The following is a 24,465-nucleotide window of genomic DNA, read 5'->3' as shown; positions in this document are numbered from 1 at the left end:
GAAAAAGGAACAAGAAGAGCATGCAATGGTTGCAGCATTGCAATAGATTTCTGTTTTTCTGAAAATATCACTTTGATGACATCCTGTAATCTCAGTGATGCAAATCCTTTGCTATTAGGGAACAACATTAGCAAACAGCCTAGTTTTGTGTTCAGAAATGCCCTTTATACTCTAAAAACAATTGAAACAGTAACATTGAACATGTACAAATGTTTCCAGATGGTATCATACATTGTAAGCACCCTGAAAATGTACTGTTTTATCTGTGAATTTGTGGATCCTAGTAAATGCGCTAAGGCCTATGAAATTATCATATAAAAACCGTCCGTATCTGAAGCTACATGGGTTTCCAAATACACAAGTTTGTTTTGCAGCAAAGTTGTCACTACAGCTTTGGTTTCTGAATTTCAACTATGAAGAGAGACACATGAGACTGAAGACAACAACCAAAAAGGTACCAACCCTGCTTCCCAGACAGGCCAAAGGGAGCCTTTTGGGAGTACTTTAGGGAAGTACGATCCCAATGCTGCTGCGAATAGACTGAGGCGGCTGCCTTTGTTTGAGAATCTGACCTGTCAGCATCCAAAATACCTTATTCCTTCTTCTCTACAATTAAAAAAAAAAAATAGAATAGTCAAATGCATGCCAAACTGCCTTTGTATCCCTCTAAAATCTTAATTACAAGGTACTGTGGCCAAGAGTCACACTTCTTGTAACTTTTACTTCTTGCTTTTATTTGCCTTAGAAATCATACTTGTGTACACAGCAGTAGATGGCAGTCTTGCTTTCAAGGGGCAGTGATGAGTTGTTAGCCAAACATTTGTCAATAATAGTTGATGGGAACTTGAGAGGAAATGCTAATTTCTATGTAGAAAGACTGAAAGAGAAAAGAGAAAAGTATATAGTATTTTGCATTAGAAATATGGTATAAAAATGCAGCAAAGGTACAAAACAAACACAAATCCTATCTTGTTTTCCCTTCCAGTTTCTCTATCTAGGTTTATGTTTTCATAATGATGAGCAAGCTGGGCTGAGTCTACCGAATGGGCCAAAACCACAAATATGCAGGGCAGGATAAATCAGAAGAACATGTTTGCAGCCCATGAGCTATGTGGTATTAGAGTGCCAAAGTCGGGAAGGAGATGGGGAAGAAATTGAATGGCATATAGCACATATTTTCTGTACATTAAAACGATGAAAATACTGTTAAATAGTGCCTACTGTTGACTAAAGTTCAAGGAAAGCTGAGGATGGACAACAGTGACAGCCTTGAGTTCTGAGACTCTGCTCCTGAAAACACAGACAGGCTTGGCGTGTGCTGGCCACCAGCCCATTATCAGTCTTCCTCTTGCCAGACTAGACAAAACCACCTCTGAGCACAGATAGGTAGCCTCAATCTCTGGACTTCCATCATTCAAACATCTATGTCAATTAGACACTATTACTAATCCTTGGAGTTTCTGTCATTTTCTAACAGAAAAATCTTGAAAGTATTAGCAAGTCTCACCTCTGACACTTCTGTCTGGTAAGTGTTAATGTGTATGACTATGACATTATATTAAAAAATATCTCCTAGAAATATTTGATTAGTTGGTCAGTGTACTGGCTTAAAAATTCAGAGCTCCTCTTTATCTACTTAGGTAGATAAAGTGCAAATGTTGCAACTTTACTTTTTCTCTCCACTATTTTATGGAATTCATAACCATACATTGTCAATACTAAGCAACCAGTTCAGATTTTTAGTTAACGATATCATTCAAGTGGCTTAAATCTATCATCAAGCTGGTCATTAAATGAATCACTGACCTATTTCTTAGCTACTCAAGCTAAATAACCTATAATTGATGACCTATAAAAACATCAGTATGTTAAGGAAAATTATTAGCTGGAGAAGCAAAGCAGCAATAGATCACTCTCACCAATCTGAACAGAAAGTTTCACCAGCTTCAACAAATTCTGACCAGAAATCAGATTTTGACAGACTGATGTCTAGGGGAAGTACTGTGAAGCTCCCACACAGTTAGCATTCAACCCTCCTTCTTTAGATTACTACTGGAAAATCTTATGCAAATGTTTAAAATAGCTCTAACCTGTGATGCTCCAGGGTAAAATCTGAATTGCAGACACTCCTCAACTCAGAGAGATTAATTTTAGACCTAGAACTTATTTCTACGAGGGTGGAGTGGGGCATGATGTCAACAGTATTTGTGGGGGGCAATAGCCAAGGTCTGCAGACACAGACAGACTGCCAAGTAAGAGTAATAATAAAGAGGAAGGGAGGCAGGATTACCTTCCCCTTGCCACATCAATTGACTGTGGCACTGTGGGCCCCCATGCCAGGCCCTGCATCCTGGTGGGGATTGATTGAAACCTGTCTCCTGTCATCTGCAGCCGTCATCACACTGGCATCTCAGCACCTGCTCATAACAAAAAACAATGTGGTTTTCTGCTTTCTCCACTTCCTCTGCACGAACCAACCCAGAATATTCAGTTATAGGCTCCTAGGAGAGCCAGCCATTCATCCCATTCGCTGCTGACAGCCCACTTGGGGGTTGTCTTTTGGGACTGTAAATGCATGCAAGTCTCCCACCCCGATGTGGGGAGAATTACAGCTTGAAAGCCAAAGTAGGAGGGGAGGCACTATAGAAATTTTCTTGCTTAACCACTCTAAAAAGTGGCATAAAACCTTCCTGCTAGCATACATATATAAAGTTTTATATCTGGTTTGTATTTGTATGATCTGTGGCACTGTGTGTAGATGAAAATAGAAGGTAATAAAGTCAGGACTGAAAGGAGAGGAAGAGAGAAGGAGCTCTCTCACCTACAGCATAAAGGTACTTCAGCCAAGTGTGTGCCTGAAGAGCAACTTCTGTTTTTTTTTTTCTTCTTTCTTTTGCAATCATTGCTCGCTTGACAGGCCCAGACGGAATTACATCACTTCCTAAAACCCATCAAAGAGAGTCCATCTCCTGAAGAAATGCAGCTCAAATGCTCCCCGGCAGGAAGCAGGAAATGTACATGTTTGGGTGCAGCAGGGAGCCTGCCGGAGCACCCCTCAGGTGGGAGCGCTGCTGGGGCAGCATGTGGAGCCCCAGGCTCATCACCCTGCTCTCTGCCCTGGCTCTGGCTGGAGGATCTGCCGTCAATGGTGAGTAAGAAAGCTTTTGCTTGCCGAGGTGGGACCGCGTGTCTTGCCTGCAGCAATGGGACCAAGTTGGAGGGGAACACCCTCCAAACTGAGTACTGGGAAGAGATCTGTGGGGACTTGCTCTCTGCTGGTTTTTGCTGTGTTTACTCTCTCTGTTTTCAGTTGCTTTGATTTTTTTTCAAAGCTTTGACTTTTTTCCCTTAGACCTATCCCCGAACAGCAGCAAACAAAACAACTCCTACATTTCCTAAATTGTAGGTGTGTAGAGAACCGGAGTTTCCATGTTGACCCATCAGGCATTTCACTTCTAAGTTTAGTTATTTTTTGAACTTTTTAAACTCCACACCCATATTATCAGTTTAATAGAAAATTTAAAGGCAAAGCACTGTTTCCATTCAAAAGGTGGCTGCCGATTTCTGCAGTCCCAGTGCACTGAAACTGGTTTAACAAAGGAACAGCTGGTTCTGAAGACAAATATTTTGAACTCTCAGCTGCAGAATAAAGTAGTCGGCACCATGGACTTAGGTTCTGACTCTCTGAAGAGAAGAACTGTAAGTGGAAAAGCAGCTTCTGACAAAATGCTGAGGTGCTGGGGTGTTGCAGGGACTCTTGCCTGTTTGAAGGGGTGTTGGTTCCTCTGGCATTTTGGCAGCCAGCGACTAAACATGATAGGCAGCTCCTGTGGAGAAACCTTGCTGAGGTAGTGCTTGTAAGCCTTTTGATGTCAAACAAATCCCTGCCAAAGTGCCTTGGTATGGACTAGAAATGTTTGCTGCTTCTGTGTTGCTGTAGCAAGTGGCAGCTTTTCCCTACCGAAAGCAGGGAAAGAATATGGTCACTCTCAGATATCACTGGACTTCTCTTAATGTCCTAAAATGCACTACTGGAATCAAGATTTTGGTGTGAGTGCTTTTTCCCTGAAAAACAGTACTATAAGCAGGGTGTAGGACTGGGCTGCAGGCTCCTGGCATGCTGCTGAGCTGCTTGCACTTAGGAGAATTGCTTGACTCTATGAGCACACTAAGTGAAGTATAAAATGGTTTGGGTTTGGCTGTGTTGCTACAGCCCAGCTGCATTGCAGATGTGTTAGGAAAATATGCTGCAAGCATTTAATGTATCTCACAATCAAAACAGTCAGAGTAGCAAAAATCCTGCTATGGGCAGAGCAAAACAGAGGTCCCAGGGAAATGGAGGAGTACAATGAAGGCAATGAAGGCAATGCAGAGTGATCAGGCTCCTGCTTCTCTAGCTCGTGTGCAGGGCACTGAGAGCTACTATTTCATTACCATGTTCCCATAAGGGAGGGATGCCCTAGTTCAGGGACTCTCAGCTCATGACTGAATGCCCCCCTGCCCTTCTCTGCATTGGGCATTAGGGTCTGCAGGGAGCACCAGGCAGATGTCACACACCAGGTGCGTGACACTCACCACTTCTTACCAGTAGGTCCACCTTTAAATTATGGTTGATTTTGGAATGGTTCCTCTTTGGAAGCGAGTCAGTCCTGCCAGAGCTCTCCCCAAGCCCTGTCAGCTCTGACTCTATGGAGCCAATCCACTGTCATAGGGGAATGGGAGGAGAGCACCCACCTTTGCTCCCCATACAAAGGTGGTTTTTGCTTATACAATCAGATACAAAATGTACCTGGGGGCTTACTCTGACTACAAGGGTGGGATGGGGAAGTTGTGAACTTGACCCTTGGAGTGGAAATTAAACTGCTGGGGGAAAAGTTTATGTAGGGCTTATGTACCCCACAGGCACTGGTGGGTCAGGAACCCCTCCACTGAGAGCAGCCCCCCAGGGAGATCCTTTGCTCTTACCCTTCCTTGCTCACAGATCAACAGGGCAGGACCTTTAAGGGAGCTTTTTCACCTTTTGCCAGACACAGCCTTCACCTTTTAAGTGGTCTACTGTCTAGAGACCATTTAAAATATGATTAAATCTTGCAGCACAGACAGATTAAAGTCCTTTTAAGTCCAGTTCCCATATCATGTCAGAACCTTGTAAAAGCCTAGCCTTGCAATTTTGATTATGATTTATGAATGGTTTTCTCCCTGTGATGCTACAATAACTCTAATCCAGTAGGTCTAAGAGCATGCCTGAGGTCTCAGCTCTGGGTCCTGGCCTTCTTCCGGCACCATACTGAGGGGATGTTGGGATTTGCACCAGTTCCCTTCCCCTTGCTTTAATGCATCAGGAAGCCCTACAGGTAACAGTGTAGGGCATCATCTCTACTGCAGGGGATGGTACTCACTGCTCAGCCTTGCAGCACCCCTGAGGACCTACCTACATGTGTGTGGTGACCCTAGTAACAAGCATTATAGGAACACGCTCTGACCTTTTCGTTATTTCCCAGTCTAGTCTGTTCAGTGAAACATGTGGGAAATTGCAGCGTTAGTGGTGTGACATGGGGAGCAAGAAAATATGTGAGGGAGAGGAACAGGAAAACATGTAAGATTGCCAAGTGGAAGAGCTGGGTGGTTGCAGGTAGTGCTTTATTTTGTCTGTGTCTCTGTGCTATTGTTTTAAATTGTCATTCAAAGGAACACTGCTATCAAAGATCCAGATATTCAGCAGCTTGTACCACGAGCACAGGCAGTGACTCTCCATGGCAGAGGTGTCTTTTAGGTTGCCTCACCTGAAAAGCTAAGGTCTCTAAGGGAGTAATAGTTTTGACCTGTTCCCCCCTCGAGTAATGAACTGAGAACGGGTTTGAACTTGTTACAATCACCCATTAAAATTTTCTTTTTTGGATTTGCTGCATTTTCTCTTTCCAAAGTGCCGTGCCCTAAAAAGCAGATGAAAAATCCTTTCTACTAAACACATCAACTTCTCCCATATATTTACTACCATTCCTCCATTTTAGCCACACACATAAACATTCATTATTTCATTCAACTGCTTCAGGGACATTTCAGAAAATCTCTCATCTACACCAGCAAGATTTTTGGTCAGTTGCACCAGTCTCTTTTCCCTCAAGAGGTTTTATGATAGCTGGAAATCTTCTGGAGCTTTTGAATCTTTAATTTTAGGTCTGCCTAAGAGCAAGGAGCACTAAGAGATTTGCATCACAGTGAGGTTTTAGGGGTATCACAGATGCAGTGCTAGAAGGCCATCAGATTAAGTAGAAGCAACTAAATACATAAATTGGTCTGGAAAGCCTTTAGTAGTGGGAGTGAGTAATGAGACTACAGGTTCACAGTTTGACTCTAAGATGTGTGACTGAATTTGCAACACCTCCTGTTAATGCAGCACTTCAGCTGGATAGAAATACTGTGAGGAAAAGCCGTTTCCATCTCATATAAATGAGCTTAATCAGTTGTTTGCTCTTTCAGGTTATACCTAGATAACGCTTTCTAAGCACCTCGTTTTAATAGGAACTTGTCTACAGATTAGCCACCCTTAAATGCTTGTGCTCCCTCATCAGAAGAGTGTATGCTCCTAACAGGTAGCCTGCAGGCTTTTAAGGATTCTTCTTCCAGCCAGACTGACAGGTGAGACCTGCCACAACATGCAGCCAGGCAAGCCCTGGCCATGACAAGGAACAGCCCTTCTTACAGCAACCTGAAACATGGAGAGAGGAACAGTGCAGGGATGAGCCATGAGAGGATCATACAGACCACATGGAGTGGTTATGACTATGGCACCAATGCAATGTGTGTGTGGAGCAGAATGATAAAGGATATGGCTACTTTACTCCAGCTTTATAGCATTTTCTTGTTCTGTCACTGTCCTGGTTTCAGGGACAGGTGTCTGCTGATAAAGGCAGAAGTTTTCCTTTGAAATAGAGACTTTAATTCCACTCCCCCCGCCAAGTATTATAATTGTTTGAATCAAGGACTCTGAGGCAGAGATAAGGGGGTAGAAATAACAGCTCTTTTACTAATATATCTAATCATACGAGCAGAAACAACAGCAGTTGTTAAAATTACCAACAAAACAGAACAGACAACTCGATTGTCCTTTCTTTAGCTGCAGGCACACTCTCTCTGCACTCGGTCCCGGTGCTGCAGACGGGCAAAGCCCGGAAGCTGCAGAGAGCAGGCGGGAGCGGAGGCGGGAGGGGGCGGCAGTGGCCATGCCGGTCTCAGGTGGGAACGGCTGGAGAGGGCAGCTCCTTGCTCACCGTTGGTGTCCAGGTGATTCGCTGTGTCCGCAGAGGCAGGAGGCTGGGACGGGGCAGATGCAGGGCAGGTGATCGCAGAGGGTCTGGCTCTCCTGCATTCAGTCAGCCGCATGGCTACAGACTGGCGATCCTCCTCTGAGCTCCCTGGAAAACACAAGTAACCCCTCTGGAAACACGACTAGCCCCTCCAGAAGCCCATCTTCCACCTCTCCTTTTTGTCTAGTCGTCAAAGGTCCTGGGTGTAACCCAGCCAGCTCCATTGGCATGATAATGGGAAAAATGCTTTAAATTGACACAATAATAGAAAAACACTGAACCACAGACAGTCACCTTGTCACGAGCCTTCCTTCCACTGAATTTTTATAGCTTATGGGAAAGTTTGGAGAAATAATATTTTTCCTTTCAAACTAGTAAGCCTGGTTATACCACTGACATAGCTCTTTCTTTTTTTCTATCTCATTGCTTATTCTTCTGTCAGTAGGCAGTATAGTGTAATTTGAAAAATTCCCTTGAGAGAATGCAGTCTTTGAGTCTGATGGCAAGGCAGCAGAGACTGATGGTTCTACAACAAAATGGAATGTGTTGACTAGCAGCTATTTTCCTTTGCTATTTTCCTTGGCTTCACATCCAAGTGAATTCAGAAACCTGTATGCCTGCTTACTTCATTAGGAAGCCCATATCACTGCCTCTGAGTGCTCCAGCAGAAACCTGAGGTAGAAATGCTGCAACAACAGAAATGTTGTTTGTTTGATTAAGACATAATTTTTTGGAGTCCAGTCGTAAAACTGCTTGGTATGTTCAACTACCTCTGTCTCTCATGAAAAGCAGGTTTGAGAGCACCTCTAAAACTCAAGCAAAGTCTATCAGTGATCTAAGCATATTTTTAAAGTAAAAAACATTGAGTAATACCTTTATACCATGGAATCTGTGTACAGGGACGTAGCTTTTTCGTAATTTGTAAGAACTGTTAACTGAACCTTTTATGAGATGCTCCTTGTGCTTACTCAAAGTGTTTTGGTCCCTTGAGTTCTAAATTCTCTAATACTTCAATTGTGGAACCCTGCGAACTTCCTGACTTCCAGTTCCAGCTTCTTAGCTTCCAGTTCCAGCTGGGCCCACATTCTCATCATGGTGGGATTCAGCTGCATGTCAGCCCCTCTCCCTTTTTCTCTTGAAAGCTTGGAAAGTGGCAATACAAGCTGGGATGATGCTGCAGTGTGTTCCCATCCACTTCTGTTAACACCAGAAGTCACCAGCATTCATGCCCCAGCAGGTCCAGACAAAGGTGAAGCCTTTAGTGGCTGCAGGCCCTGGGAACTACAAACTACCATGGAAAAGTCAAACGGCCAAACTAATAAGGGAGAGAAGCTCTCCTTCCTGTCCTCTGTGACAAGATTAAGGACAGCCAGCAAATCATGGGAAAGGGTGGAGCAGCATGCACCTAAGGGTGTCATTACCTGCAAGGGAGACAGAGAAAGTGTTTTCTCTTGATTGAAATACTAAATACAGAAGATACAGATAGACTATTGTTACAAAGTGCTTTTCCACAGTAGAGCTATCATTTTCGTTGTCCTATTGTGGTGCAGGAGTCTGGTGACCTTCACAGTATTCATTAAGTATTCAAATTCTTTCCTAGTTTTTAGGAAAGGATGGAACAATCAGATGCCTGTGTGATATGTGCAGCATAAAAATCTAGATAAAACACTGAGTGCTGTCACACTCAAATAATTTTATTCATCTGAAACTGTGTTTCCTTGAATACAGTCTTATGAAATACTCATCCCCTATTTGAGACAAATCTGGTGGGAGAGGAGATGCTGCAGAGTTGATTAAGCAAGAGATAGCACTCTAATCCCAGTTTTTCTGTCTCACTTGGCATCCCTGGGAAGGACAGCATTCCTGTCCTTCTGATTTCTCATTTGTAAAATGCAGATGATAACTACTCATCTCCCAGGACCATTATGAAGATTTATGTGTTTACAAAAGCATTTAAAATGCTAAGTACTTTTGGTTCCAGTTCTGTGGGATTGGAAATGCCAGCAATGAAGTACTGAAAACCTTAAGCTCTTACTAACTCTAGTGGAAACTCTGGCTGCCCAGCACTTTACAAGAGCAAGGAGAAGCATGTAGTTGCAAAAGTCAAGAAATCTCATCCTGCTGTATTTCATAAAATGAGATGTGCATTGTGCCGGTATTGTATCTGAAAGGGCAGATAACATAAAAAAACCCCATCATTTAATTTCCAATGCTAAGAAAATTATTGAAGGCATTGCTATTGTAATTTAAAGACTGAATTGCAAGAATTCAGTAAAGACTGATTTAAAGACTGATTCTTGCACATTTGGCTACAACATGATTTTTGGCATCAGTATAGAATACAGTATCAGAATTTGCTGTACTTTCAAGCTTTTAAACTTTGTGACAGTCTATTGCCTCTTACCTAAACACACAAAAAGCGCTTGTTTTGCCATTACTGACACAGGCAATTTTAGCCACTTTTCTTGCAAAACGCATAATAAATGAAACCAGAACTGAGATCGAAGTTCAAACCCCCAGTCCTAGCACTTATGAGGAATATCCAATACTGAGACTTTTCCACACACTCCTTCAGCCAGCCTGTAGAATCAGTCAGAGGAATAGTTAGTTGGACATGTATACAGTAAGGTCCTCATGTTAGCAGCTTTTGCATTCTTCAGACTTCTTTTCACTAATTCTGTTTTTCACAGTAAGACAAATTTGTTAAATTTGAGAAAGGCACAGAAACAGAGAGATGAGTGAACCAAAGGAACTGGTGAACCAGGGATAATGGTCTCCCTGAAGGCAGTACCTAACTCCTTGGGTAAGGGGAGGGACATATGTGTCAGGACTGAGAAGCAAAACTGGCTGGTGTGGTTTACTGAGAAACAGAATAATTTCACATTCGAGCAAGACCAGATGCCAACCTGCAGGAAAAGAAGTCTGTGCAAGGCAGCTGTATGCAGACAGATGACACGTGCTGACATGTCCCAGTAAAAGTCAGCTGAAGAACATGTACATGACTGGTAAGATTTTGTGACAAAGTTGAAATCTAATTTTACATCCAATGCCCGAGACTTCCAATCTGTGTGTATGGGACATCTGGGGTTTTTAATACATCAAATTGGAAGTAAATACTAAAGCTATGCACTGTGACTCACTGATAATACTAATGAAACCCTTAAAATGTTAAGTTGTCCTCATATATTTGACAGACCCTGGAAATGATGGATCAGGAGATGGATTGACGATCATACCCACTTTTACAGCAACACAACTTCCTGCTATGGGTCCTTCGACCGTGGATGACCATGAGCCAGTACTTGCAAATGCAAACGTTACTGAAAGCAGCTTTGAAACACAGAGTTCTCCAAATACTGAACTGAATACTGAGAATGATGAGGACAGCCTAGAAGCAGAACAGTCTATCTTGATATATGTTGTCCCTGTGGCACTGCTGGTCCTGCTGATTTTGTTGATCACTTTTTTTGTAATGCATCATAAAAGGAAAAAGTCCAAGCAAGGTAAATTTGTCTTCTTGTGCATCAAAAGGCTGTTTCTAGGATGTGTTCAATATTAACATAACATAACATAACATAACATAACATAACATAACATAACATAACATAACATTATTTTGAGGCGTGCAATGTTGCATTTAGGATGCCCTACTCTGATTGTGGTTGCATGTTTTACAAGTAAGGGAGGGATCCTCCTCAGCCAGCAGTACCTGGTCACACACCTCTCCTTGGGCAGGAGCTACTTCTGCTTCTTGGCACCTCCTGCTCATGCTGCCACACCCATGGGAGCCCTGGCACCAATGTCTGGCTCCTAGAGATGCTGAGAATGCTCAGGGATGTAACTGTGGCTGCAAATGTTTGTTCTATCTTAATGCTCAACAACTTTAGGCAAGGTGAATTTAATATTTCTACTGCCATAGTGCCCGCAAGGTAAAGCTGCTTGGAGCTTAAATAAAATAAGAACAAGAAAAATAATTTTAAGGAACAATTACAAGAAATCCCAATTCCATAGAATGGAGGCTGCTATGAAGACATCACAGCAAATGAGCTAGGTCAGACTGCCTGGGTGCTGTGGCAGGGTGAGCAATGCTTCAGGAAGGTGCCATGATCTGTTAACAAAGGAATTGTCAAGCCACAGGAGAATAAACTGAGGTGTCATACTAAAACCACATAGTTGGCAAGTGAAATTCTGAGATGGTAGTATCAGTGTCTTTACATGGTCAGAGTGCAGTTCTTGGCTTATCAGCCTGCAGACAGTGCAACACATTCAATACAGATTTTAAGTCAAGTTTTCAGGGCATTTTTAGGTTGCATTTGCCAGTTTCCCTCTAACAAACTATGAATTTGTAACCAGGCACGGAGTTGCCTGCCTGATTCTGGATGATTGAAATGCAGGTACACTCTTCAGAGGCTTAGGAAATGTGCCTTTCAGTAACACAATCCTAGGTTCTCATACCCTGTGCCAGCCTGGAATTTTGAGCATCATCAAGGCTGGGGTAGATAGATCTGTGGTTCTGGGCTGGCTCTGCAGTCCAGGAATGAGCAGGAACAACTGGGAGGTATCATCCACCTGCAAGAATGAATTAAAAATAATGTGATTTAAGACAAGTTTTTCAAGTGTAATCTGTAGCAGAATATCCCAATGCTTCCAGTAAACAATTTTTTTGCAGAAGTGGTTCCTTTTCAGGATACCATTTCCCTCAGCACATCTGTTTTGCTGAAGGAAGTGTACATCTGCCTTGTCCTGTCCACTGCAACACCAACACTAAGCTTCTTCCCAGCATGGTTGAAATAATAATGAAATGCTTTTAGATTCAAAATAATGAGTTCCTCTGAAAAATGCAAACAGGGTAAGATGTTTTGTCTTTCATCTGCAATTTAGTTTTTATGACTTTTGAAAATGCAACCTGTTTTGCTTGACCATATTCAAGGCTTGCATGCAGTCAGGACCCTGTAAATACAATGTAAATACAGAACTGTGACTAATGCAGAACTACTTCTTCTTTTCCAGATGAGCTGGGAAGTGAAAATGTAAAAAGGTAAGTTTTTAAAATATAATTCTTTAAAAAAAATTCTTTTATTCTGACCTTTGTCTCTTTCACTGCCTCTTTTAATTTAGCTGAAAACACTAAACCTATTATTTTTTGCCATCAATTGAACCAGAAATCTCAATAGGTAGATAAAGTGTGACTCCAGTACATGGCTGAAGTGTAAGACTAGAGCAGAACAAGAATTAGTAATGCCTGAGGTAAGGGCTGTCCCACAGACACCCACAGCCCTCACTGAGCTCCATCAGCCACAAGAGGTACAAGGTGCCTTGCATGAGCAAAGGGGATCTGTTCCCAGGCTCATCACAGGCTTTTGCTATTCAGAATGAGCTCTGTGTCTTGCTCCCCTGTTTTTCGAGTTTATCTTCTTACTTAAAGGTGAAGCAGAAAGGCTTGCCTGGCTGCCACAGGACCAATGCCTTAGATGCTTGGAAAATAAGACACAAGCTGTGTGCGCTCTTATCAGAGTAATAACTTTTATTATTACCTTTTATTGACCTCCATCTTCCTAATCATTGCTGAAAGTCCATGAATTGGCTCTACGAGATAAAAATAAATGTTTTTTTTTGCTAAAAAAAAATTTCTATCATATGACTGCAGGAATGCTAAGCAGAAGGAAGCTAAGCAGAGGCATTTAAATAAATGCAGCACTCAGGACCTTTCCTTTTGAAGTCACTGCAAATGTCAGTCACAGCTATGATTAAACTTTAGGCCTTCACCTTTTAACAGTGGAGCAATGGTACTTCTGTCATGTGTTCCAGGAGGGCAGGAACAAACTATTTTTTTTTTTTTTAGTTTTCTATTTACAGCATGTACAGTTTTCAAGAAGCTGCAGTGATCCTATGTTCTGGCATGTCTCTGGCTGCACTGAGTCCCTCTGAGTGTTATGTCTCAGCTGGCCTTACCTATGCCTAGGACTGGCATCGCAGTGCTCCTCCCTTGCACCTGTTTGTGGCCCCATGGTTCACACCCATTGGACTGACATCTCCTCAGATTATTGGGCTAGGATGGCTTTCCAGAGTTAATACATGTGTCTGGAATTATAGGAGAGTCATGCACAATCTCTGCATTGTAAATTATTTGAATTAAGCACTTTGTGTAATGCTTTTTCCCCCCTTTCTTCTCTCAAGCCCTATTTTTGAAGAAGACACACCCTCTGTTATGGAGATAGAAATGGAAGAGCTTGATAAATGGATGAACAGCATGAACAAAAATGGTACACGGTAACGCCTCTACTCCATACTCCCTCTCTTGTCTGCTAACATAGATCTCATGCATAAGAAGTCAATGGAAGGTGTTTTGTATGCATATCACTGCTTTTCCTACAATAGTTTTAGTGCTCTTGACTCCCTCCTAATAAAATAACTGAACAAATATCAGGGGTAGATGTTTTCAGAGGAGTATTTTAGTTTGTGTGGGAGTTATTTTTAATATAGATATTTCTATTAAATGCACTTATAGCTGTGAATGTTATTTATATTTTTAAATACACATTTTAATGCTAAATGCTACTTTCTTTGAAGCATCTAGTTCTTTCAGTCTCCAGAATTTCTACACTTTTGTGCTTCACATTGAGGTATTGTAGAAGAAATATGCATATTTGTGCATATTGTGTCCGCTTCTGGGCCCCTCAGTTTAGGAAGGATGTGGAGATGCTTGAGCATGTCCAGAGAAAGGAAACAAGGCTGGTGAGGGGCTTGGAACACAAGCTCTGTGAGGAACGACTGAGGGAGCTGGGGGTTGTTTAGCCTGGAGAAAAGGAGACTCAGGGTGGCCTTATCACTCTCTACAACTTCCTGAAAGGAAGTGGGGGGTTGGTCTCTTTCTCCAGCAGCAACTGACAGAACAAGAGGACACAGTCTTAAACTGCACCAAGGGAAATAGAGGTTGGATATCAGGGAAAAGTTTTTTATGGATAGAAGGATAAAGTACTGGAATGGTTTGCCCGGGAAGGTGATGGAGTCACCATCCCTGGATGTGTTTAAAAAAAGACTGGATGTGGCACTCGGAGCCATGGTTTAGTTGAGGTGGTGGGGCATGGATTGGACTCAATGATCTTGAAGGTCTCTTCCAACTTTGTGATTCTGTGATTGTCTCGTAGTTCAGACCCCCATTTATTTAAGATTGCTGCCAGGAACCAATGAATATGCCCTCCTCTCCCTTGCAAAGCTATTAGCCCATGGAACAATTAGAACATGCAGTAACTACCAGCAGCAGTATCTTCAGCTTCCTTCTCAATTACTTATAAGTACCTTGCATTTTTCTGCCCATTTTTCTTACAGGTGAATTTCAAGTCAAAATCTCTAAGGGGTCTGCATTGTCCTTCCAGGGCCTCCTCAAAAAATGCAGGTCTTTAGTAAGCCATGAGTTAACCAAGGCCTGATTTTGAACCATGAATAGCTTTTCACTGGCTAGGAAATGCTGAAACACTGATATTTTTTTCATTCCTGATACCTTGCCTTCTATCCAAATGGCTCATTTGTCTGACCTACTAGGCATGATTTGTTTTTCAGGAGATAAAGCTCTTTGGAGCATTTGCATAAGCACAGCTCTCCACATGATAGGGTTTTGACCTTCGCGGTCTGTAAGCTCTTGTAGAAAACATGCTTAGTGGCAGTAGTGAAAGAGAGGCATTAAGTGTACTACATGGGAAAAAAGTGGTGTAAAATATATTTTAAAATTTTGTGGAGAGAAGTGAGCAAATATTTTACATAACTCTGTGTGTGTGTATGTGTGTGTGTGTGTGTGTGTGTGTGTGTGTGTATGTGTGTAAATGTTTCCTAAACTCTAGCTCTACATTCCAAGCTGGTCTATAAAGCATAGGTGCAACTGTCAGCAGTGGAAGATTAACAAACAACTCTCCCTGTGGTAGCGTGTAGAAGACAGTCCTCAAAAGCAGATTGTTTGTATGGGTGTAGATAAAGAACTGGAATATATATCATAAATAAATTGTGGGAAGACCTGTCAAAGGAAAGAAGGTGTAAGATTTATGTTATGGGGACCATGCAGATAAAATGGTGCAGAAATGCATCTGCAGATCTATATTCTAGAGTGACTGCAAGATAAAAGTTGACGCATTTTTGAAATAAATGTAGAACAAGTGCCAAGAGTAACTATAGTCCTGTTTCTTACCCTTTTCCAGGTGACTGTGAATGTTTGCCTACTGTAAGAGAAGAAGAAAAAGAATCAATCACCAACCCAAGGTCCTTTAATTAATTACATTATTTGAAGAAATATAGTCAATGTCATTTTAAAATAATCTATTTTTTTAAATGTAATTATAGAATTATACTTTGGTCCATATAAGTTTTAAAATTTTATATATAGAAACTTTGACTTCAACTTACACTAAAAGTTTGATGCTCTTATTTCTAAACAGGTCTCTTCCCATAAAACTTCACTACTAAATAATCTTACAGTTGTAAAGTGGTGCAAGACAGACAACCAGATGGCACAGATGGAGTTTCACTTACTGGTCAGATTTTAATCACAGTTTCCCAAGGTGTTAATACAAGCATTCAGCATAGCTTCCTTGGCACTCTTCACTGAAGGTACCCAGTTCCAATCTGCCACCTGGTGCCTATAGGTTCTTGGGAACCATTGCCAGATGTTTTGGCTGGAGCTGTCACCTGACAGACTTCAGCTGGAGCTGTGACTGGGACTTCCTGGTACCCCCTTGCAGAGCTCCCCCAGAGCTGGCACTAGTTGATAGTACAAGCAGAGGTCCCAGTGGGATGCAAAACTGCAATCCCAACAGCTTGCAAGCTTAAAATCTTTCTGGTTGGTTTCCTCAGGATTTTGGCCAGAACTCCTAAATCCCTCACAATTTTCCCTAATTAAAAATTCTGGTTCTTGTTTCCAGCTGGAAACAAGAGGCTGTACATTGCTCTTGCCTGCACTCTTGTGTTACAGTTGCATTTTGAGGAGCAAAGCAACTTCACAGGATGATAACAAGCAAGCCATCCTGTGTGCCAAGAAATCCTTGGTGTAGTGGAAGCCGTGATGCAATCAGGCAAGGCCAGGAGCAGGGAGAGGACCTAGGTCTTCTGTTTCCCATGGCATCAGATAATTCTGCTGAACATGCCTTTCTGGCAGAATTGCACCTCCTGCTGTAGACTGTCATAATATTCCAATCCTCTTTTCTGAATTTCCTTGCTCAGGAGTGAAATAGGGATGTTAAATCACTTCAGCTGCAGACTTTGCAACCCAGTTGCTCCAAAGCTGCATTTTCAGAGGAGCCTTTGGATAGGGTTTGTCCACTACAGCCACTTGTATATAAAAGATTTCTTTTTACACCTATTGCAAGTGAAATCATAGTTGTCTTACTTCAGTTTTGTTTGGAAAAAAAATGCTTCAATCCTAGGTTCCAGGTGCAGGCAAGCACATTAATTTTGCTCTTAGCAACTGGAAAAGATCCTGGATTTGTTAGCCATCTGGGTCTTCCCTTCCTGCTGCTGAATGATAAGTCAGATTGGGAAGAATTGTGCAGCTGCACAGCAGTTCTCTAAAAGCAGATTTGCAGAGCATACCACTGACTATAGCAGAGAGTATAGGATGAAGGATGCTTCAGTCACAGGCTAACACTGGCAGAAGTCATACTGTAAAAGGCTTTTTAGGCACAACACCACCCTTAGCATCGAGTTTACTTTCCAAATCTTTAACAATTTATTTAAAGGAAAGAAATAATCATGGCTTACCAATTTGACCTGACATTTTATCATCCTTGCTGAAGGAGTGTTTTTGTACTGGATTTGCATTAACCTCATCAGAAGAAGGGGGTTTTGCTCCTGGCTATCAGAAGGCATCTTTGGCTACACTCTACTTCAAGCTCTCCACCTGTAAAACAGAGTTATTTTAGAACACTACAGTGAGGCTTAAACCTTGATACAAAAAAGCAGCCCTGTTCATGTAAGTAAGCTTCAGTCAGAGTGAAGGCACACACATTATTTAAGCAAATTTTCTTGTGAATGATACCTTAGAGTCAGACTAGATTAATTTATGCCCCTGAATTGTAGAAAGGCAAACAAATGCAAATAAAAAATAGGAGATTTATCTGTAAAACATTCAGAGCTGCTCAGACAAGGGATATTAGTTGAATACAAAGTGCAAGATTCAGTTTAAGATTCTGAAAGACTGCTTTGTTTGAGAAAAAATATTCTAAAATTAGGGTAATTTATTTTTTAAGTTTTATTAATATTTCAGTATGGGAAACACTTTGAGGCTACACTAAACAGATGTTGTGTTTTCTTGCTTCACAATGATGCTAAGGGGCATGTCTTGAACTATGAACCATTTTTAAATAATTTTGAAAACATATGAGACAAAATATTTCAATAATGACACTTCAACGTTTTCAGAATTAAGGTTGTTCCAAAACCCCTCTTCAGAGTTAGTGAATTTTTAATTAAAAATTTTTGAAAGTTTGAAGAACAGAACTGTGTGGCAGTAAAATATTTCTGTGTTGAGTGTTTCCCTTACTCAAACTACTTCTTCAAATTTCATTTCACATGAAATTTTGAAATATGCTTCATTTCAATGTGAAAAAATATCTGAAGTGGTGGGATTTCTGGGTAAAGGAACAAAAAATTTTTCCTGTTTATTTGCATTTGAACCTTATCAGTCTAAGATCTGCTGCTTTTCCCAACCAAATTCTTAAATTTATAAATAATGTCAGAAAAATAATTACATACAGATAAATAGATGTTTTCAGCAGCTCTTTTGAGCAGGAAAAGTGAAAGACTAGGAAATAAAATGGAACAAAGCTATTTTTATGGCAAAATTTGTACTCATGAGCATCAAGGCAGCACATTTGTACACAGGAGGCAAGATATGACAGCCTGGGCTCCCTAATAGGTGGAGGTCACCTGCCCTGGCCTTGTAGGCAAAGTTCAAACACATGTATATATACATTTTCAAAATTTATATACACTTTTCACAATATATATTTGAATTAAAACCTCTTTGCCTTTGAAACCTACTGCTAGAATCCTGTTTGTGCCTGAGCACAGAACTGCAGAACCCCCACTAGCTGCCCTGGGCAAGGGCTCCCATCCTGTGCATGCAGGAAGGAGCAGGCAGTGTGTGTGGGGATAGCAGGCAAGGGCTGATGATCTGTGGAGCACAAGGGAGTAGAGACCAATCTCTGCCCCAGGGACCTTTTCTGTCCCAGAAAAATAAGTGCAGCCTGTCCCAATCATAGCATGGGTCATTGTAGGGGGTGGAGGACAACTAATCCCCCTATGATTTATCACCTGAGAGGTTTGGTTTGTCTTGGGTGCTGCTGGGAACCCTCCTAGTCTTTCTGTCTAAAAAGGATGACTCCTTCTTATGGAGAAATGTTTTGGATGGATGGTAAGTCAGTACAGAAAGAAGTACTGCATTCCCAGGATATTCTTCAATTTGGCAAGAGACTTAAGAAAACATGTAAAATATTAAGACTTTTTTTATAAGCAGCTCTTTTAGCTTCAGAGGTGGTTTAAAACCCTGCTGTTATCCCTGCTGACTGAATTCAAATCAGCCAATATAAGATGTCACATTTTTTAACGTTTGCATGAAACAAATATCATTAAGAGTATGCTAGGGAGCTAGCCACTTGGGCAGAAACCAGTGGGACAAAGAGAAAATGCTTCTGTTATGAGGTCAGATGTAAACCAAAAATTCCAAAGGCATCCTTAGCTGTGGGAGAGAGCAGGAGAAAGGCTCTGCTGGGCAGCCACAAACCATGAGACAGGAATCAGAGGAGTCCTCGCTGCCAGCACCAGTTCATCCATTGCATAAGTGGAAGACTTATTTTCTGGTAACATCTCCTCATGGACTCTAGAGATACTCTCACAAATTATTTCTTGCTGGGACCAACAGTATGACACTGGTTTTTTTTTTCCTTTTCCACATGTACACAGTGATGGTGAATCATGAAGTCCTCAGGACAGCAAAGAACTGGCTAAAGGGATGCAGCACACAAACTATCATCTCCCAGATATTGGAAGAATTGCTTTTAAATATAATTCATCTCAAAAGACCAGACAAGCAAATGCTTTTGTTGTGTCCTGATTCATATGGTCTTCAGAAAGGAAACATCACCAAGGGAAAATAAGAAAAGATAAAGGAGGGAAAAAAAAAAAGAGAAAAAAAAGAGAAAAGCATTGTAGCAAGATTAAGGACTGCTTTAAATTCTTTTTGTAATGGGATTCACCACAAATCAAGAGAAACTTCTTTTTTACCCCTTCCAAAATTTCTCAAAGTAGCCTATGTTTCCGTCTAGTTCTGCAGTTGTGTATTGGGCAGCACTTAAAACAAATTCTTTTCCAGATTTGGTGGGTTACTTTGTTTTGGTTGGTTTTGTGGTTGTTTGCTTCAGTATCCATAATTCTGGACTGCCCTGGTTTGGTGGATATGAAGCTCATGCCTATGCAGTATTTATTTCTCAATTTGCTTTTTTCTAATCAGTGCACTGATTTGCACAGGACTGCTGTTGAGGAGGTACCAGGCTAGCATTGACAGACCAGCTCTGAGGACAGACAGGAGGTGAAAAACCTCTCAAAGAAATAGCCAGAAGTAAATGCAGCCCACCGAGGGCATGGACTCTGTAGAGTGCCCTTTGGTTTTTAGATAAAAGGCACTGTAGAAGTGAAAAGTATTATTTTGAGACTGCCTTTCAGTTTGTTATCACCACAGATGAACACCCTGGGCTAGGTCTCCCTCCCCATGTAACTCTCCTCCCTGCCCAGGGCTGTTCTCTAATCACCTACTTCAGGAATATCCAACTTAAAAGCATTTCTTTTTTTTTTAAAAATGAGTGAGATTGAAAGATTGAACAATTCAATAGTCACATTTAATACAGATTTAGATAAGTATGTGTTATGCATAACTACTTGGTCAAGGTTTTCAGATACAGGAGGTTTTCTGCTTTTCTGCTGCTTCTGTTTTCAAATACTGAGCCTGCAATATCCAAAAAACATGGATTTCTAAGTGTGCCCAGTCACCTTTAGTTACAATGGAAAAAAATCAGACTCCTGTGATACCTCAAGGTGGGAACATGAATGTTGTCACTGTGTCCATTGATTTTAGATAGCATATCTCTTAGGGATGTAGCTTAAATATGTAACACACATAAAGGGGAATTCTTGTCTGGGCAAATCTTCTCTTGCCTTATTTAAAATAGCAGATTCATATCCTACCATACCTTATATCCTACCTGTCTGTGGCAGTGTATATTGATTGCAGCTTTTCTAAAAGACGTAATTTGAAACCTAGCCAGCCTGTAAGTAGGCAGTTACCTGGGTAAGAATCCCACCTCGTCTATTGGACCCTAAGTGCAGATGTATTGGTTGAGGAAATGAGCCACTGAAATAGTAACCAATCACCTGTGTGTGCCCGGGAAAACTAAATCACCCTATTTAAGTGCTCACAAACAATAAAGGTGCTTAAGTCTTGTTACATGGATCAGAAGTGCTGGTGTCTCTGTCTCGGACCGGACCCGGCACCCACCATGGCGGCGGCCCAGCCGATGAAACAATGGTAACACCTATCCTCACATTCTATTTAAATACGTAATGCCTTCCCACTCAATACATGTTTAATATGATCAGTTTTGTTCCGCCTGAAAATAATTCACTAATAAGTTACCATGCATAGCTTGATTAAAGAGAGAAAACAAATGCCCCAAGCATTATATGTCTTAACTCAGTTCTGGCACGCTGATGATCCATTGCCCTGTTCAAGTCACACATTGATAATAGTGCAATGCATTAACTCAGTTTGCTGTGGCATGTGTGTTGATGCCTCTGCGGTTTGGGGTTAATGTTAATTCTAGATGGTCCATCTGCCAGATAAAACTTCCAAACAAGTTTTTCAGAGATTAAATTTCACTTTTATTTTTCAAGTTTACCTTGAAAGAATGCATTTCCTGTAAACTTAAGCCATTAAGCATTCTTATTCCGGTGTTCATAACTGGTCAATCTCTTCATAAAGCCTTTAATTTTGTCCAGAACTAATGTCTAGGTTAGAAGTTTATAATTATTCATGTCACTTACTCTCTCTAAATTTTGGCATACTAGAGAATTTATTTGCCTCTTCAGGAACTTTTCTTGGCATTTAAAAATACAAAACAATGCTTTGGGCACTTCCTTGGCCAATAAATTTTCTCTATCCGCTGATTTTTAAAAGTGCAAACTCAATATATGCTGTGTTACTACTGAAAAATGTACCATTCCATCAAATCTCACCTGTCATCAGGTCCTGTTCTCCTTGTGTGAAACAGACCAAGGGTCAAGTAATATGCATTTCAGTATAGTTATGAATATTTCTAATAGATTCCCTCAGTACTAGCCAAATACAATTTTTAGTATTTCTCTTTTCCCTGAACATTTATACATGATTGTTATTTTTCCCCTAGCCCTAACTATAGAAGGGATGTCTCGTTCATCTGATTTCTCTGCCCAGGTCCCCACCGCTGCGTTTCACCCTGCTGGTCTCCCTCTATGATCATAACTTTCACACTGAGGTCTGCATTTTCCATGGCCACTGCCCAGCACCCTCTCACTCGCTTACAGCCAAGCCTTTCTGTGGACACTGGGTTCAGGGGTGCAGCTTCACCATGGGCACTGCTTTGGCCCCTCTCCTCTCTCACCCCATTTGGTATTTCCCTCTTCTGCTCACTTGTGTGCCCCTTGCTCTCCTGTTTGTTTCACAATTGTCATCAGTTCCTGGTCATTTCCTTTTGCACAGTTTTGCCTCAGTATTTTAATTCTGTGGGTGGATTGAGTTACAGAGGATTTAGAACATCTCATGCCTACATTAATACAGCCAAAACATTATAATATTCCAGTTCGTGAGTATTAACTCTACACCTTCTGTTGATGCATCTTCGTTTTCCCTAAATCATACAGTCAGGTCCTCTAGCCCACAAAATAAAACAGAGAACAATTAGACAGCAGATAAGATAACAGCAAACTCTAAAAATTATTTTATCACCATGCACTACAGAGTATTTAAGCCTCTGTGGTAATACCCTCATCGTTAGCCTGATCCAAGCCAACCCATCTCACCATCACCTTGCAACATGTACCAGTAATTTATAACTCAAGTTATCATACCTCAGTAGAAAATGAGAAAAAATATGGAAATAGGAAGCGCCTCCCACTATGAATTGTTCTAAAATGTTTCACAAATGTGATGATCCCTAGGGAACTGCTACCTCTTCTTGCATTTTTAAAAATAATTTCACTAGTTATCCAGCACTTCAAGACAATTTGACATCCCATTTACAGCATGAGGCCTTTTTTGTTCTGCAGAAAAGCTACAGATCCAAAGGAAGATTTGTTTGAGAAATACATAGGTAATAAAAAGGGTAATTAAGAGCCAACACCTCTCCTAGATATGCTAAAAACCAGTATCTTAACAAACTAGAAATAACTCCTCCATAAATGTACAAACATAACGTTGCTGTTATTACCAGCAGCTAATTAATTCCATAAGAGTCCTATACTTATAAAGCACATAACCCTGACATTAACATCAGCAAAAACTAACATTTTTTTAGTTTCTAGATAATCATAAGTTATAGATTCATAGATAACTCTTGCTCTAAGATTTAAAAAAATATTTTTTGTAATGCTAAACTCATTGGTGGACCCTGATTGAACCTTTGTTGCTTTTCTGATGTGAAACTGCGGTATATTCAACTGTTTTATCAAATAGATGCTCCAAATTATTTTGTTATGTAAATATTTGAAAGATACAGTATTACTTAATTGTGTATAAGAGTTTGAGATTTTAAACAACTTGTTCTAATAAAGTTTTTAGTGTCTACAGGTTCTGTTTTTTTCCATAGTCCTGCTATTCCTCTCAAGTCTATGGATCCTAATTACTTGTTATTGATGTCACAATCAGGCCTGAGAAGATGTGCGCAACTGAATATGGTACATAGATCTCTTACTCTCATCAGCTCTCTAAAATTCAGGCAAAGGAGAAAAAAAGAGACCTGCTTTATATTTCATTATATTTTTATTGGGATATTTCAGATTGTTTATATCAATAAATCACTTCTGATTCCAGGGAGAGTAGTGAATTACTGCCATGATTTGTCCTTGGGTGACTCTTGCCATCTCTCTTTAATCATCAATCATTTCTCAGGTTATTTCAGTCAAAACTTCATTAAAATGGGAGTCTCCAGGCTGATAGACCTGCTAAAGTAATTTTCAGTGGATTTAAGGGAAAAGGAAGCAAAAAAAAAAAAAACCAAAAACAAAAAGGATGAAAAAGAGAGATGTATTTCCAACTAGTGATTTAGAAATGATTAATAAAGTGAAGCATTACTTTCATCTATTTTTGCAGCAGACAATTTCATTACAGAGGTGTATAATGGCCTGGGAGTATCCAGAAGGCTTGAGACAGTGTTTATTTTATTTAATGCTCTTAATGTTCAAACAACCTCAGTAAGAGAGCATCATAGCAATGATCAGGCAGAAACTAGTCACCTGTTTCTCTCTCTCTCTTTCCTACACAGCACATCAGCAAGATACTTGTCTAAAGACGCTGCATTTTGGGGCAATGTTTGTCTAGTTCTTAAAGGAGGTGCAAAAGAGGATTTGACTACAAAGTCACAGGAAGTGTTGTGACACCTTGGAAGTAACACAGTTACTCTCCTGTCCCCAGACACTTGCTCTTGCCTCACTCTGCTCTTCCTGGTACCATCATGCTGACCCACAGCCCAGGGGCTCCTCGAATGTGCACTAAAAGAAGGCTGGAAGGGGTCATGGGAGAACTGGCTTGGCAAGGGGGTTTGAGGGGTGGGCAAAGGACACATCCTGCACCAACATTATCAGCAACATACGTAGTAATACATCCCATGCATTTACTCTCTGTTTTGGCTTTGAGAATGTTTATTTCCACGAATATCAGTGACAAGAAAATAGTAGCAGCATGATCTGACACCACAGCAAAGGACAGCACCGGCTGCAGACTCCCATCCCCTTCCAATGAGGTTGCTCTAGGTCTGGTTCTGTACTGGATCAGTCCTCTGGCCTCATTTTGAGTAGGATCTCACAAGTCCAGTAAACTATTATAAACAGATGAATTATGCACCAAAGCAGCGTCTTTCCAGACAGTGGC

The 24,465-nt window shown here is 41.0% G+C and overlaps 1 protein-coding gene across 4 annotated transcripts in view; it reads left to right on the top strand.

Moving 5' to 3' along the window:
- The first annotated feature begins 2,951 nt into the window (after positions 1-2,951).
- Positions 2,952-24,465, top strand: part of TMEM154 (transmembrane protein 154) — a 31,805-nt gene continuing 10,291 nt past the window's right edge. The window contains exons 1-6 of one of the 4 annotated variants that reach the window (XM_056490707.1): positions 2,968-3,148; positions 10,502-10,810; positions 12,318-12,345; positions 13,485-13,570; positions 15,497-15,557; positions 19,254-23,575. In XM_056490707.1, the coding sequence (XP_056346682.1) occupies positions 2,989-3,148; positions 10,502-10,810; positions 12,318-12,345; positions 13,485-13,570; positions 15,497-15,557; positions 19,254-19,269 (660 nt within the window). In that variant the 5' untranslated portion in view covers positions 2,968-2,988 and the 3' untranslated portion in view covers positions 19,270-23,575. Of the gene's footprint in view, positions 3,149-10,501; positions 10,811-12,317; positions 12,346-13,484; positions 13,578-15,496; positions 15,558-19,253; positions 23,576-24,465 lie in introns of those variants that run through there. The other 3 variants (XM_056490709.1, XM_056490708.1, XM_056490706.1) reach the window with 3 other exon arrangements.

Source organism: Oenanthe melanoleuca, chromosome 4 (assembly GCF_029582105.1).
Source record: "Oenanthe melanoleuca isolate GR-GAL-2019-014 chromosome 4, OMel1.0, whole genome shotgun sequence".
Taxonomy (NCBI): domain Eukaryota; kingdom Metazoa; phylum Chordata; class Aves; order Passeriformes; family Muscicapidae; genus Oenanthe; species Oenanthe melanoleuca.
Note: the sequence above shows the minus strand (reverse complement) of the source record. Positions and strands in the feature narration are given on the sequence as shown.